The 16,005-nt window shown below is 41.5% G+C and overlaps 1 protein-coding gene across 1 annotated transcript in view; it reads left to right on the plus strand.

Annotated features, from left to right (window-relative positions):
* Positions 1-1,441: 1,441 nt before the first annotated feature.
* FAM135B (family with sequence similarity 135, member B) overlaps positions 1,442-16,005 on the plus strand; it is a gene marked incomplete at its 3' end in the record, with an annotated part of 18,859 nt that continues 4,295 nt past the window's right edge. Inside the window, exons 1-6 of the mRNA XM_010292281.1 lie at positions 1,442-1,567; positions 2,690-2,843; positions 5,557-5,606; positions 9,224-9,379; positions 11,486-11,559; positions 15,100-15,254. Coding sequence (XP_010290583.1) covers positions 1,442-1,567; positions 2,690-2,843; positions 5,557-5,606; positions 9,224-9,379; positions 11,486-11,559; positions 15,100-15,254 — 715 coding nt within the window. The remainder of the gene's footprint in view (positions 1,568-2,689; positions 2,844-5,556; positions 5,607-9,223; positions 9,380-11,485; positions 11,560-15,099; positions 15,255-16,005) is intronic.

The raw sequence follows: 16,005 nt of genomic DNA on the forward strand, positions 1-16,005 counted from the left end.
ATATGTGATGAGAAAATGTTCTGCTCTGGTACAGCCCTCAGATTACTATCCGTTATTGATTTTTCATGTAGACAGTGACAACGTTACAGTAAGCAGTGCAAGGACGGTCAAGAGAGACTTCAGGGCCTTGGGACAACTGGTTAAGGGATCAGGAGCACAAGCAGTGTGCTCCTCTATCCTCGAGTTGCAGGGAATGATGAGGGAAGAAACAGGAAGAGCCATGAGATCAATACCTAGCTCCGTGATTGTGTCATTGGCAGAATTTGTTTTTTTTTTAATGATGGGTCAATCTATATGAAACCAGGCCTGCTGGTGACAGGCAAGCTACACCTGTCTCAAAGGAGGAAAAGGATCTTTGTGCAAGAGTTAGCAGGGCTTATTGAAAGAGCTTTAAACTAGATTTGAAAGGGGAAAGAGGTAAAACCAGGCTCGCTAAAGATAAGCCTGGGGGCAGCACACCAATGTTTGAGGGATGGTGTGCTAGCAAGGTCCTTCAGTATGTTCCATGATGTGCTGAGTACGCTGGAGCACATCTGAAATGTCCTGTGCAACACCTCAGCCATCTCAGTGGAGGCAGGGGATGGAAATCCACGTGGCAGCAAAGACGCAAGGGTTGTTGTTGTGTTGGAAACCATGGAAGCACCTGAGAACAGTCCCACAGGAATTAGGTCTTCTCCCAGAAAAAGATGGCAGGATCAATAGCCCAGCTGAAGTGTATCTACACCAATGCACGCAGCATGGGCAACAAACAGGAGGAGTTGGAAGCCATTGTACAGCTGGAAAACTATGATCTAGTTGCAATCATAGAAGCATGGTGGGATGACTCACACAACTGGAGTGCTGCAATGGATGGCTATAAACTCTTCAGAAGGGATAGGCAAGGAATGAGGGGCAGTGGCGTATGTTAGGGAGTGTTTTGACTGTCTAGAGCTTGACGATAGTGATGAAAGGGTCAAGTGTTTATGGGTAAGAATCAGGAAAGGCCAACAAGGCAGATATCATGGTGGGAGTCTGCTACAGACCACCTAACCAGGATGAAGAGGCTTATGAAGTATTCTATAAGCAACTGGCAGAAGTCTCACAATAGCTAGCCCTTGTTCTCGTGGGGGACTTCAACTTACCAATAAATATGGAAATACAATACGGTGGAGAGGAGACCTAGGAAGTTCCTGGAGTGTGTGTAAGAGAACTTCCTGACACAGCTGGTGTGTCAGCCAGCTAGGGAAGATGCCCCGCTGGACATGTTGTTTGTGAACAGAGGAGGACTTGTGGTTGATGTGATGGTTGGAGGCTGTCTTGGGCACAGTGATCATGAATTGACAGAGTTTTCAATTTGTGGACAAGTAAGGAGGAGGGTCGGCAGAACTTCTACCCGGGACTTCCAGAGGGCATAGCTATTGGGACTGCCAGTGTCCAAAAAGGCAATCAGTAACTAGCTGGCATGCAGAAACTCTATTCTTACCCCGTCAATGACCAGCAGTGGACTAAGTTACAAATTGTTCATGTTTCTCCACGGTCATGCAACAATGCAGGTCCTATCCTGGTGCCCTTGTGCAGCCCATATGCTGTAAAAAGGAGATCTAGATGTATCTCAATTTACACGATATTTCATAAAGCTCAAGGACAGAAAACCAAGGTGGCTTTCTCACTTCTTTGTTTTCATAACCCTTTCTTCTCCTGCAATACAGATAACTTACGTACATCTGTTTGGGGGAAAAACAATCAGATATAATAATTGATTAGGAAGTAGTCACATATCTTTCTACTGCATCATTGGATAAAAATTGTAAAATGTATACAGAAACCTCAGAAATATGAGCTGTTACTGATAGTTGTCATACTACTGCTTGCAACTCCTCATGAAATCCTGGGCACAAAACCACAGTTTAATAAATAGTTTTATTTTAAATCCGAGCAGTGCAAATTTAAAATATGAGCAATTTGTAGAAGCAGTGTTTTTTGACAGAGTGAGAACTTTGATTTATGGTGCTTTAATGCAAACTCAGCTTATGTTCTGAGTGTAAATGTATTGTTTGGGAAATTTTTGTGTTAAACATGCTGTGATCTATCCAATTACATCTTCTCCCACAAGAGATATACTAATCTAGACATTGATCCTGGAGTACAGAGTGGCTCACAGTCGCTGACAGGATAGCAATGCCATCTGCATTTTTTTTCCGCTAATATTAATAAAAAAGCATACCACAATACTCTCAAGCTACAGCCTTTGCAGAAGGGGATAAGAGGTTATGAGGAAAAAAGAAAATGAACGTAGCCATCCCTATAGTCCTGTCTGCCCTTCCTCCTACAGTAGAGACGTCGCGTTTTGTACAGCACTGAGTTGTGGGGAGACATTGGCTCCACAGTGGGACATGTGAAGGGCAGAGATAGACTTCTCTGTTGGACTGATTAGACTGAGGGTCTTTGTACACGTGACAGCATTGCGGGGACTTGATAGATTTGGTGTGGTTTGGGCAAAATGTACATGTAGAATGAGATACTATTACAGCTACATATCCAGCTAGCTAGTGGCTAGGAGGTAGGGATGTTTAAAATCTCTTTGGTGCCAGTTGCTTGATTAGAAATGAAAGGCTGCCCACAACTGGATTTTTGTGGAAACGTCTAGGACAAATGGAGACCATGAATTTTAATCTCTGTATTTTATTTTCTTGATACTTTTGTTACACAGGGCAGCTTTTATGTCCCATCTGAAAACTGCATGCAGCACGCATACAAATGGCATAAGGACCTCTGTCGTCTTCTCTTGAATGCTCAAAGAGGACTTCATATGTACTACACCCTCATCATGAAGGAGATTCCTGATTTACCACAGCTGAAGTTGGGTAAGTGAACAGACATTTAAAATCACTGAATATTGTACAGTGCTGCATTTTCAATACACATTTAAATACCAAAATTCTTGGGCTGCTCAGAGTTTTTGGAGGATTTTTATCCCTCTGTTCTGATTAGTGTTTATTTTGGCACACTGTTAAAGATGACCGCCTTCTCAGTTTATGTAAATCCTTTTACAGGAACTGAAGGTGGCCTGATGTGTAAATGGGCAAAATATTCTGATAAATTTCCCCACATACTTGCCTTTCAGTGATTTTTGATCTCAGTTGCTTTTTGAAGACTTGAACTTCCCGTTCTGAATTGCCACGAGATCTGGGCAAAACTAGCATTTTTTCTTCTCTTGAACAAACATTTTTTTAAAACTGAAAAGAAAAATCTGAAAGGTGATATGAGTGTTTATGAAACATACTCCCTCATTTGCAATTTGCAGTGTATTTCTTCCCTGCCAATTGCATAATTACAACTTGCTCTTTAAAATTATTCTGCTTTTCTTCCTAATTCAATTGTTTAATAGATTTTCTGGTTTTGGCAGAAGTTCTTTTTGGCTGGTCAGGCCTTTTTGGTCCAATGTGCAAGTGCTGGCTGGCTGGATTTGATGGAGCTCTGTAATTTGTGTTCAGTCATGTTTGTAACGACAGCATGAGCTCCTGTGAAAATGAGGCACATCCCTGACTAATTCTTGCTCTCCCACCTGTTTCTTTGAATTGAAGGAATGTGGCTTATGATTTCACATCTGTGTTTTTGTGTCTTTGTATTTCTCTATGCAGGTTTTGAAGGTATCCATTTTTTATGTTGCAGAAATAATTATATTAGGAGAGTTGATTGCATAGGCCAGCAGATTTAAAAAGGGAGCAAAAAGTATTTTCCTGTTTCACTGTATAGTGCTTGTATACAAGAACTATCAAACATAATACATTATGCCTTACAGACTCATGGGCTTGATAGCTCCTATTTTCCACTTCATGTCTTGTTCCCCAATATATATTTCCCTTCAAGATAACCTAAAACTCATAGGGTGGGAAGAGCACATATTGTGTTTTTCAATGCAGCCACGAGAAAGAAAAAAAAACAGTACAGCATTTTTATTTTCAACTTATGTTCTGTCTCTCAGACAGAATCCAACATGCAACAAAACTCATGCTTCAGGCATCTTGGTTATCAGGCACATTAGTAGATGATTTGTGTCTCACCTGGACAGGCTTATAGGTTGGGAGATGGCAGAGTTATGTATGGTTGGTTGACCACAACTCGAGAACGACCCCAGATACGCACATACTGGCTTTCTAAATACAATTTGCTTGGATTTCAAATGACTACTGGCACTGAAGCTGGCACTTAATTTGCAAACATACTTGTTGTAATGCATGCAAATTTCCTAAATGCAAATACTCTCTTTAGCCTCTTAAACAGAGTGCTATTTGCATCATTTTATTCACAGTCTGAAAATCTAGTGAAGATTTGGTTTTAAGGCTAATCTTCTGACACCTGTTGCAAAACTCAGCAAAATCACAGGGTGTGGGATTCACCCAGTATGTTGAATATGAAGCAAATTTTTATATCTCTCTCCTTGCAGTCACTGGGGAGAAACACACCCATTTAGGACAGTACAATATGTTATCTGAGAAGTAGTGCTTCCTACCTTGGGATGGCATGAACGGCACCTTGTATTTGCTCTTTTTTTTCCATTCACCATGAGAAGAATATAAATGACTCATTCAGTTGTAAACTTCTATACTGGTCAGATTAATCTTGTCATAGGTTTCTAAAGATAGTTAAGATAAAGCCAAGACTATAAATCTCTGCAGAATTTCTAGATTCTTTTTTCTAATTCCCTGAGTAGTGTATTAAAAAAAAAAATACTATCCTAGTTTAGGCATTAAAAGTGGGAATGATTGTTTCCCAAATTTTACCAGCTAAGGATGGGTTTTTTCAAGGCGTTACCCATCTCAGTCTGTCCTTTCTCATTCTTTAGTACTATTTTAAGAAGAGTCATTTGGGGACTGGGGAGGGGATTAGCCTCTTGGTTGTTCTGCTTTCTTTCTTTACAGATACTATTAGAAAGTTCCACATTGCAAAATCAAGCTGCCAAAGTTGGAGAGTTGATTTTTGTCCTCCTTAGCCTTATAGTCTGTGGCTGCATTTAAAATGGAGTGTCCCTGTGCCGGATTCTCTCAAGACCACATCAAAGCAATGCTGCTTGCTGTAGGGGTGGAAAGGTCCTTTACACTCCACAAGGCAGTACAGAGATGCCCAATCTTTTACTAGTCAGTTATTTCTGGTATCTCTTACACAGTCCTGTGTAGCGCAATAGGGAGAAACATTTCTTGCACATCATATCCTCAGACTTTGCCATGGTAACACTTTGCATTCAGCTCTGGAGTTGGCCATAAATACCAAAGGCTAATAAGCAAACTTCCAGTAAAAGAGAGGGTAGACAACAAAAAGCCAAATTCTGTTGTCTTTGTCCTGACAAGAACCTTCCAGCACTCCTACAGGTTTATTGGTCCAGGCTACACATGTAGAAGTTGTACCTGCACCTCTGCAAGTACAAGGTGGGTTGTGGAGTGCCCACCTCCAAACAGAGACTTGTCTGTTGGGGAAGATATCAAATGACCTATTTCTCACATGAATGAACAGAAAAGCATTAACATTTCACATCTACTGTTCTCAATCCTGATCTCTTTCTTTGTGTTTTTTCCCTAGAGGAACTATCTGTGGAAGAGACGTTATCACATCTTTGTATGGAGCTGCAGGTACTTTCTTCAACAGAATCTGCCCCTATTTTTTTCAAGTCCATTTTTCAAATGCACTGAGACAGTTCAGTCATGTATCAAAGCAGGAAGAAAGCGAATTTGGTGCCAGCAGAAAGTTTGTTGAATGTTTCTCTTCCACCAACAATTTCACATAATGTTGATTAGCCACAAGATGTTTCTGTCACTTTTATCAAGTCACCAGCTGGATTACAGAATCACAGAATCACAGAATCACTAAGGTTGGAAAGGACCTTCAAGATCAGCAAGTCCAACCATTAATCCAGCACCACCATGTTCCCTAAACCATGTCCTGAAGCGCCACATCCACACGTTTTTTGAACACTTCCAGAGATGGCGACTCCACCACCTCCCTGGGCAGCCTGTTCCAATGCCTGACCACCCTCTCAGTGGAGAAATTTTTCCCAATATCCAATCTAAACCTCCCCTGGTGCAACTTGAGGCCATTTCCTCTTGTCCTATCACTAGTTAGATTACTTTAACATCCTTCAGCAAGCCTAGCCCTGAGTATCAGAGTATGCAGAAAAGAATGATTTGGGGGTAGGTTGCAATTACAGCTTTTATGCTGAAGGAGAAAAGATCCTTTGGCAGGTTGCACAACCATTTTTTTTCAAATAAAAAAGCCTAAATGCGTAAGGAAGCTCATGGGAGGAAAAAAAACTGGTTTTGGCACAGAAGCGACTGAACTATTCTCTTGAACTTGCTTCTGCCATGTTTATTTCAAGTGAGACACAGACAAGTCATCAAGGGTGCCAGGAAAAAATGCACATGTCAGCTGATCACTGGGGAAAATGCTTTATAATCAGATTTAATAGATCTGATTTGCTCTGTTCATTAGCAGGAAGGACAGAATAAAGAAGAATGACAAAATAACAATTAATGGAGAGAAGGTGAAACCAAACAAAACTGAAAGTACATTCGCACTCCCGTTACAAATGGTGGGCTAATGTTTGTCAGCCCTGGGTGAAAAATGTTTGAAATAACAAATTTCTTAATTTTAAGTTATGTGTTGGATACTTTGCAAGAAATCTGATTTCATATAAATTTGATTTAGAGAAACATAAGTTATTGGGCTCACGTCTACTAGATTTTGAAGCTGTCAGGGTATAGGAGGTCAGACAACACAATCTAGAGTCTCCTTTGGACTTATTTTCTATGAGTCTCAGTCTATATTAGTTTGGCAAACATCCGAAAATGCCAGCATTAATTTCTCTGTATTTTCTATTTCCTGTTCACTTCATGTTCTCACATAAAGCTTATTGACTTGTTTTGCATGGCAATATTAATAAAGCCAGACTGCTTTCAGTGCTGTTTGAAAGCTGCAGGGAACACATAATAACAGGTGAACACAACAGCTGGAACAGCTGGTTCTCTGGGGTGTTATAAAAACTTTGGTTTTCCTTTACACCATGAAAAGGTTTTGCCTTGGTGGCTCGGGATGATAGCTTTCTATCCATCTATGCACAATCTGATGATAAAGACAGTGAATTTGCAAAGACTCTCAAGATATAAGTGTTGAGATCTTGTACAATATTGGTGGGACATAGGCGCAGCGTTGACCGTCCCTGCAGTGTAAGTGCTGAAGTCATGTATATCTCTGTATGGTGTACAGATTAGTATTTGCAATGCTCTCTCAGTATTTTGCCTCTAGGATTATGTGAACTGAAACAATTTCTTTCCAGCAGAACATGCAAAACTCAGACATTTATAAAGGAAGAAAATGCTTTTACAACCGTACAGAGAGAAGCCTGTGGGGTTAGTCTCCCACTACCACTGTGTTACCAGATCCAGGTCCATCTTTAAAATTAAATAAAAACAAAAGAAGAAAAAAACTGAGTTTAACTTGCCATAGCTTTGTACTCAACCCAAGAACACAGCAGATACTCAATGTAAGAGAAAGTGGCAGGGAAATTTTTTTTTAAATCGTATGATTGATTTGTAAACAAACAAGCAAAAATAACTCCTAAAAACCCCTGTCGATTTGGGCTTGAAAGGTGCAGTCCCAGGGACCAGCCCAGCAGCAGGTATGTGAAAGGAGTAGCAAGAATCACATTTGGTGATCGTTGTAATTGCTGGGTTTTGCTCTGAGGAACTGAATCCCTGGGACTGTCAGTGCAATAAGACACTCATAAGTAGAAGCAGGCATTGTCCCTTCCTTCCTTCCTTCCTTCCTTCCTTCCTTCCTTCCTTCCTTCCTTCCTTCCTTCCTTCCTTCCTTCCTTCCTTCCTTCCTTCCTTCCTTCCTTCCTTCCTTCCGTCTAATATATTCAAAAGGTTAAGAACCAATAAACTAGAGAAACAGCCATCATACAACTATTCCTAGTAGGGCCTGCGTTAATAATGAATCTTCTCTGAAGATTGTGCTTTCAGTTTATGGCGTAAGAGGCAGCTGACTGACTAAAAGAAAAAATAACAAATTACATACAGCATGTAAAATTGAGTGCTGTTAAATAAAGCAGTGCCCTGACTCTGCAAAGAGAAATGTTTGGGCAGAATCTGTTGTCTACCAGCACCTCCCTGATTTTTCCAGTAACAAAACGGGTACTGGAGCTTGTGCTGTTTTGGACTAGTTGTTAAAACAGAATGGCACCCAAACAATGTGAGCTCAGTGACAATATCTGTGTTAGCCACACAGGCGTTTTCTCTGTTTCTCTGTCTCACACAGACAATTCACTTTTAATCATGATTTGTTTGCAGTGTCACCAATATGGAAACTACCTGCATAACAAAATGTGACAAACGAGCAAGCTTTCAGCTAGACTGCAGTCCTAGCCAAAAAAAAAAAAAAAAAGGCCAAGAAGTGATAAGAGATTCCTCTAGTATTGTTTCTGGACTATTTCTGGTAGTATTACTTGTTTCATGGAAGGGGAGGGACCCTAGGAATAGACGAAGGCTCAGTTCTGTACTCTCTGTGCCAAAACATGGAGGTAAAATGCAATGTCTGGCTCTTGTTAAAGCAATTGTGGAACCAGGGGGTTGGGTCCGCAGGGGCTTTGCTGCTGACATGCGCTTCCTGGGCCGCAGGGCTTTAGCGCAGAATTGCAGCCTAGAGCCGGGGGGCACGGAGGGCCCCAGCATGTTCTGGTGTGGGAGAGAAGCAACAGCAGACTCTGGGATGTCTGTTTGCGTCATGTGTTGAGGACACAGTGTTTTGGTTTTATTGTTCATTCACTGCCCCCCTGCCAATCACCCATCTGGTACCCTAGTGTGACATGGCTGAGAAGGCTTCTTTCGCTGTTAGAAAGCAGATGACGGACCACGGTTTACTATTTCAGAGCATCCAGCACCATCTGGTGGTTAATTTGGAACCATGTTGACTTTTTTCCCCAGTAAAGTGTCTGCAAAAATTGAGGCTGTTCCCACGTCTTGCTCTCCAATTGTAGCTGCGACCCTTTGCGCTAAAATATGTGGATTTTAAAGAGTAAAAGCAAAAGTCTCAACAGCTTTATTTGGGGTAAAATAACTGAAAATAGTAGCTTTAATAATAATTCTAAATCAAGAGGAATTTTTTGGGGTTGTTGTTCTTAGAAGAACTTAATCTAACATTCTAACTGATTTTCCCACTGTCTTGATCTCAAAATGTCCTTTCTCTCCTCCAGCTGCTGAGCAATCCGGAGAAGATAGCAGAACAGATAAGCAAGGACCTCTCCTGGCTTTGCTCCCACCTCCTGGCCCTGTGGACCCAGTTCCTGGAGGTGGCAACTCTCCATCCAGAAGTCACAGCTTATCTGACTCAGGAACATCACATGTTAAGGGTAACGTCAAGTAGTTAAAAGCAAGTTCAGTAATGGTAGACTCCTGATAGATGTTAATGATTTATCTGGATACGGATTTCCAATACTATACTGCCCATATGAGTATTTACTGGAGATGGGGTGAGCAGGACAAGAGGTGAACAGGAGGTGAAGCAGAGGATTTGAAATTACAGATTTCAATTTCTGGAATGAAGGCTGTTGCTTTTCTGGGACCCAGGATCCTGTGCAAAATGAGTGCACCTTGAACATCAGAATCTCACATGGAACAGGAGGTGAATGGGAAGAGGTCGATATCGCCTGTACTTGCTGGATATCCATAAATCATAAACATTTGTTTTAGAAAGCACAAGCATCACAATGACAAATAACCAAAAAGATTATTTTCTCTAAACTTCTTTCACAAAACTACCATGAGGAATATATATTTGTTTTCTTCACTATGTCACATATATGTATATAGGGCTAGTTCTTACCTTTCTCCTAGTGAGGTGCACAGAACAAAATATTAATGTTGTTCATGTGGATATTGCTTCTTGTACTTGGTAATAAAGAAGGCACAAAAGCACTTGTCTTTTGAGCTAACTTTGTCAGATCTGCTTATCTGCTTAGTTCAGCAAGTGCTGTGTCTTCCTTTAGGACAGTTTTGGTTATTGACTGGACATCAGTTCAGCACATCACCTGAGCTGAACTCATAGTCTGATCTAATCATTAGAGAAAAGGGTAGGATTCACCTTGCTTAGCTTTAGGCATCTACAGTGTAGCTATTGACATTTCAGCTCATGTTCTCGTTCCTGTCAAAGTCAGCTGAGGTCCACTTACTCTCCAGAGCAACAAGAACAACTCTCTGGTTGCTCTCCCCAAGAGCACGGTTGAGCTGGCAAAAAGGAGGCATAAAATTCAGGAAGAGGTGACTAAGTGACCGACGCTGACACTCCCCTGGTTATTTTGACTGGGTCTCACTTGGACTCTAAGAGGACCTGTGTGGCTTTCAGCCAGAGGAACCAACTCTGTAGGCTCCCAGCTCCAGCATGGTGAATCCCAGCCTGTGGTTCCAGCCTCAACTGATGCTGACTGCCTGCTTTGGCAGGCGAATTGCACACATTTGTGTTCTTCAGTTCCTCCCCATATCAGCTGTGTGTAATGATACTTTCCCAGATCTGGAAAAAAATCTGAGTGCCCTAGATGAAAAGTCATACTATTAAGATAAAATGGTTTTGAAGGGATGCTAGTCCTTTTTTTAGAAAGTTGTTGAAGCACAGCTGGGTTTTAGGGAGGTGCCGAGATGCTAGGACATATGCTTTTCGCTGCCATTTTCTGACACTGTAACAGAGGTCACTTTTACAAATATTATTAGTAATGTATGGGCTGCAGATTAACAGCTTAGTACATTTGATTGCATATTATGCTTGATTCATTGAAACTCAAAGCTTATTCCAGGGCAGATAGCAGCACTGAATTTTGTACAGCTTATTTCACACTCTCTGCTCTGCCAGTCGCTTCAGATCTCTGGCTCTTTTGTAATTGATTATCCAACACTGAACAGATCTAATGTCCATGAAGAGATTTGAAGAGCTCTCCTTTGTAAGTATCATGACATAGGCAGATGGGTTTCTACTATGATAGGGCTTACTCTCCTCTGGGCTGATACAGATGACTGACTTTGCTCTCTTGGGAGTCACTGTGGAAGTTTGCATAGAAGAGATGATCAATTATGAATTGTTCTAATTTAGTAACTCACTCTGCTGCTGTATGATTTGCATGTTGGGAAAGGAAGAGATCTTCCCCTTTTTAAGATTTCGGGACAAAATGGTAAATTTGACAGCTTTTAGAAAAGTAGTCAGAAGATGCACATATGCAATTATTGATTTACTGTCAAGGGACACTTCTTAACTCCCAGCAAAATAAGCAGCACCACCAGCTGCTTTGTGCTGGACTGGAAAAGTAGAGCAGAATTGAGTCTTTGTTTCTTTAAGTTACCGGAGTGGTGCGAAGCAGACGGAGCACACTGAGGAATCCGGTCCTGACAGTCACTGCCCTTCCATTAGCTTGGTGGTATTTGGCACCTTTCAGCAGATCTTAGGTTTAACCTCTGTGTTTCTCCCTCAGGTGAGGAGATTCTCAGAAGCCTTCTTCTACACCGAACACCAGAAACTTGCTGTGCTCACATTCCAGGAAGGCCTGTAAGTAACCCATTGACCCTCCCCTATCACTGGAATGACTGAAAATGCAGTTTAGAACATTTTACAATCAAGACTGAGGTCTTTTTATGCTGGATGTGGAGCAGTTTGGTTTGAGAGAAGTCAGTGGGTCCGTTCTAGCTCCATATTCTAAACCCACTGAAATCAGTGTCAAAAGTGAGAGGCGCCAATCAGGCTCCAGAGATTATTAATTTCAAGATTCATATATTCTAGGGATATGGTGCAGGAGATCCTCTCCCCGCCACCTCTCTTCTCAGCTGCATTTCTCTTCAGAATGTATCTCCACCAACACAATCATCCTCAGGGCAGGCAGAAATATTTTTTGATGTCTTTAATTAACTTCCTGAACATACTATACCAGACCCAGTACTGCCACTTTTAATGAGAAATAACTGCTGACAAGCAGCAAAAGCTTAGCATTTAAAAATTTGCTTTTTACCATCACTAATATAAATTTTTGGGGGTAGGCAGTCACGGATTTCTTTTGGTGTTTAGTCCAGCCCTACTTCCTATAGCAGAAAGGATCTTTAAATGCAGACAGAAGCATTAAATGGCCAATGCAAAGCTGGGGATGTTCACTCGATGCAGTAGTGGAGGACAGGAATGGGGAATACCACCATGTTAGCTGGAGGAACCATTGGAGTGATGTGAGCTCAGGGTTGATAATTAATTGACGGAGAATCAACAGTGCAAAATATTCCGTGAAAACAAATGTTGCACTGGCCTGCATTCATAAAAATACTCTGTAAAACATTGCCAAGGTAAGTACTTCCTTCTGCTTGACAGTTCTTGCTTGGAGCCAAGCTGCACAGTATGAGGAGCCAGTTTTAAAGCTTCATCAGGACAAATCCTGCCTTCAGTTTTAGCCAATGATCCCAAGTGGAACACATGGATATAAGGAAGAAATTTTTTATGATGGAACAGGTTGCCCAGCGAGGTGGTAGGTGCCCCATCCCTGGAAACATTCAAGGATGCAACCTGACCTAGTTGGAGATGTCCCTGCTCATTGAAGGGGGGTTGGACTCGATGACTTTTAGAAGTCCCTTCCAACCCAAACTATTCTATGACTCTACAGTTATATGATAATACTCAGGACATGACCCCTGAAGGCAGAGTTCAAAGACAGATACTCAGATCTGAATTTCTGAGTAATGAGAGATGTCCAGACTATTTGTGCACTGAAACAGCCTGTCACCATGGGGGACCACAGCATTACCAGCATGGAAATCCATCTTTCAGACGAAGCTTAAAGGTCATGACATCAGGTCCTGTCATGATGAGGCTTAAGTGAGACATTTGCTTCTGACCTAGTGCAAAGAAGACAATTACTTTCTCAGACTTGTCACTAGGGACATTAGGGCTGATTCAGCATTGGTGGAAAGGGCCATGACTTCATTAGTGGTTGTACAAGGCTACCTTGTTCTGCCAAATTAGAGCAGCACCATGGCTGCAGGGGCCCAGCTGTGCTTACTTAGTCCTCCCATGTCAGGTTTTAAGTGAGCTATGTACAAGGAAATCCCCATGTCAAGATCCTGGGGTGAGGGCACAGACACTCATGGCCCTGTTCAAGCAAATATAACCTTACACAGGGGGAAGCCTAATTGCATGAAGTGCTTTTATTTCTCCAGGCAGCCACAGAACTAACACACTTCCCACAGATAAACATATTTTTTCCTCCATAATTACCAAGGAAACTAAGTAAAAGAAAGTAAAATAATTTACAAATTTTAAAAGTTGATCTAGGTAGTAAATTTGGCCTGTACAGGCTTCATGGCAGAGTCATGTTTTCTTTTTGATTGTGCTGGGTGATGCAGTTGGAAAAGGGGACTCAATGTATTATTGAGTCCTGGAGTATTATTAATGTTGGGAGTGGAAGTCAGGAGTATTAACTGGGTTCACAGAGGCTCCAAGTGATATCAGCTCTCAGCGTGCCAGGTGCTGTACAATCACCTCAAACAGTAACAGTTTTTTCCCCCAATTCTTTCTTCCTTGTTACCAGACAAGAGCTTTTTTTTTTCCTCCTGTAGTGCTGTTGTGAGTTTTGTGTGAGGCCATGCACCTACATGCCTGGCAACGTTTGATGTCTTAGACGGAAGAGTACACACCGTTTGCAACAGGTTGGGTATCACACAGGGTGGTACCCTCTAGCAAGTGACATATCCTCCCAATATTTTACAGAAAAAATATTTTTTCTCACATTTTTCAATATCAATGATTCATGTTTTATGCTAGAGATTGGTCTTGAAGCAAGTTTAGTTTATTATCTTTACATGTGGTCTTTAGTAAAATGCTGATGCTACTAATTAATATGTCAGTGAGAACTTTATCATGGTGCTAAGAGGTAACTTTAAACACCAAGGTGTTGCTGCAGGCAAGAATGAGCAGTTAGCTGTTTGTGTCTCCTCTCTGAGTCATGTTTTAGCAACCAATGACTTATTTATCTTTGAGGAAAAAATAACTGGCCTACAAGGAAAAGCAAATGGTAGACAGCAACAATTATGTTCTGAAGTTGAAGCTGATATGCTGGTCAAAACAAGTTATTCGTGTCTGGTTATAGCAATCTTCCATGCTGGCATAAGGACAGACCAATTGAATTACAAACCTGTTTGAGTTTTGCTTCATAATATATAAAGTGTGTTTTTTCCACATGATAACTGCCACATGATGATTACCTGCTTTTTGCCAATGATAATCTGAAATATTGCCATTGTGCTGTCCTGTGGGATCTGTGCAGAATTGCCTTCAGCTGACAGTCTAGGAAAAGCCTGTTGCCTTCCTCTTCAATCCTTGGGATAAACAGACTAATTAATCCAAGAGTCAACACAAATAAACAAACTTTGTATTTGATGTTTTCCCCATGTTTTGAGGAAGATGCTTATGTAGGAAAGCTCATCAGAACTAAAAACTATTGTATTTATTATAGCTGAATCCACATCCGTGTGCCGGTTTAAAGTCACACTCACTGATAAAAGCCAGGTAGCACTTTATATAGACCAAAAGATGGAAACAGTTATTCTAGTTTTATCAACAGGCAGCGACTGAATTGATGTGTCTTAGCTCTTTAGCTCTTCCAGGTGCATAGGTATGTGAGGTATCGCAGTGCTCTGAGGATTGCTGTAAGTGCGATCGAGGGCCTGCCGTGAATCCTTCCTGGCCTTGGTTCCTCCTGTGCTGCTCAGCTACATTTCTGATTATTGCCTGGGAGGACAGCAATGCGTTATGGTAGCTGACGGGAGCCGGGGGCAGGGGCGGCTGGAACAATCTCAGGAAGACAGAGGTTTTGGAGGGAGAGATTGCACAAGTTGTTGGTATCTCTAATGGAGAGATAGAAATCGACTCACTGGAGACCTCCCAGGAGCGCTGGGTACGCCGCCATCATGCAGTGCTGCCTCCTCTCCTTTTAAGCACGTTGCCTCTGTCTTCTGCCTACGCATCCAGCTTTGCTGCTGGGCTTGCAGAAGTGATGGAGAAACAGCACGGTAACTACTCGAACACTCAATTTCTTTTGTACTTTGCTGCCAGGATCCAAAGCCATGGACAGATTTCTACAGAAATTCGTAATTCGGAGTACTTCACCAGCATGCCCCCGCTTCCAGCAGAATGCCTCGACATAGATGGGGACTGGAACACGCTCCCAGTTATCTTTGAAGATAGGTACATGGATACGCCTTGCAAAGGTGAGAGAAACACCACAAGGTACAGCTTCATGAGACAGCTTGAGCTGAGGGAGGTTCACTTCCCCAGCCCAAGGTAAGCAATCTCACATTCCGTGGGCTGACTCCGGCATGGATCAGAGTGGATCCACTATGTAATATAGTTGAATTCTTCTGTGTTTCCCTAGTAGCAAACTAGAGCATTTCCTGTACCTTCATATTTTTCATCTTCAAAGTAAGCTAAAGTAGTTACAAGAGCTGGAGGCAAAATCTAGAAAGAACACAAAACCTTTTGGGTTTTTGTTACGGTACAAATTTAAAGGAAAATCACCGCTGTGAACGTCATCCCCAGTGTGACATCTAGTGGTAAGAAAACGCAGAACAAAAAAGCCACAATTTCAGCATAAAGCCCGACACCGTCCCTGAAAGGCAGCATTGCTTTCCAAAAAAATATTTTCCTCTTGAACACACAAATCAAATTTTCAATTAAGAAATTATTTAGCTCTGTAGATTTGTACTAAAACCTCATAGCCCTTGGTTCCCTTTTCTTTTTACCCAACTATTAAGATTAGCAAGCAAGCGATATGTACTAATATTGTACTTGACCATAGTGTAGTAAATATGACCTGTGGTCCAAAATTTCCACTCTTCCAGAGTTATCCAACTACCTAAATTTTGACAATGCTCATTACAGATATTTAAACTATTAAACTGAGTATTAAATTGACTTACAAGCAGGAGTTATGCTATGAAAAATGTCATATGACAGCAGGAA

The sequence above is a fragment of the Phaethon lepturus genome, unplaced genomic scaffold, assembly GCF_000687285.1.
Source record: "Phaethon lepturus isolate BGI_N335 unplaced genomic scaffold, ASM68728v1 scaffold19018, whole genome shotgun sequence".
In the NCBI taxonomy this organism is placed as follows: Eukaryota; Metazoa; Chordata; class Aves; order Phaethontiformes; family Phaethontidae; genus Phaethon; species Phaethon lepturus.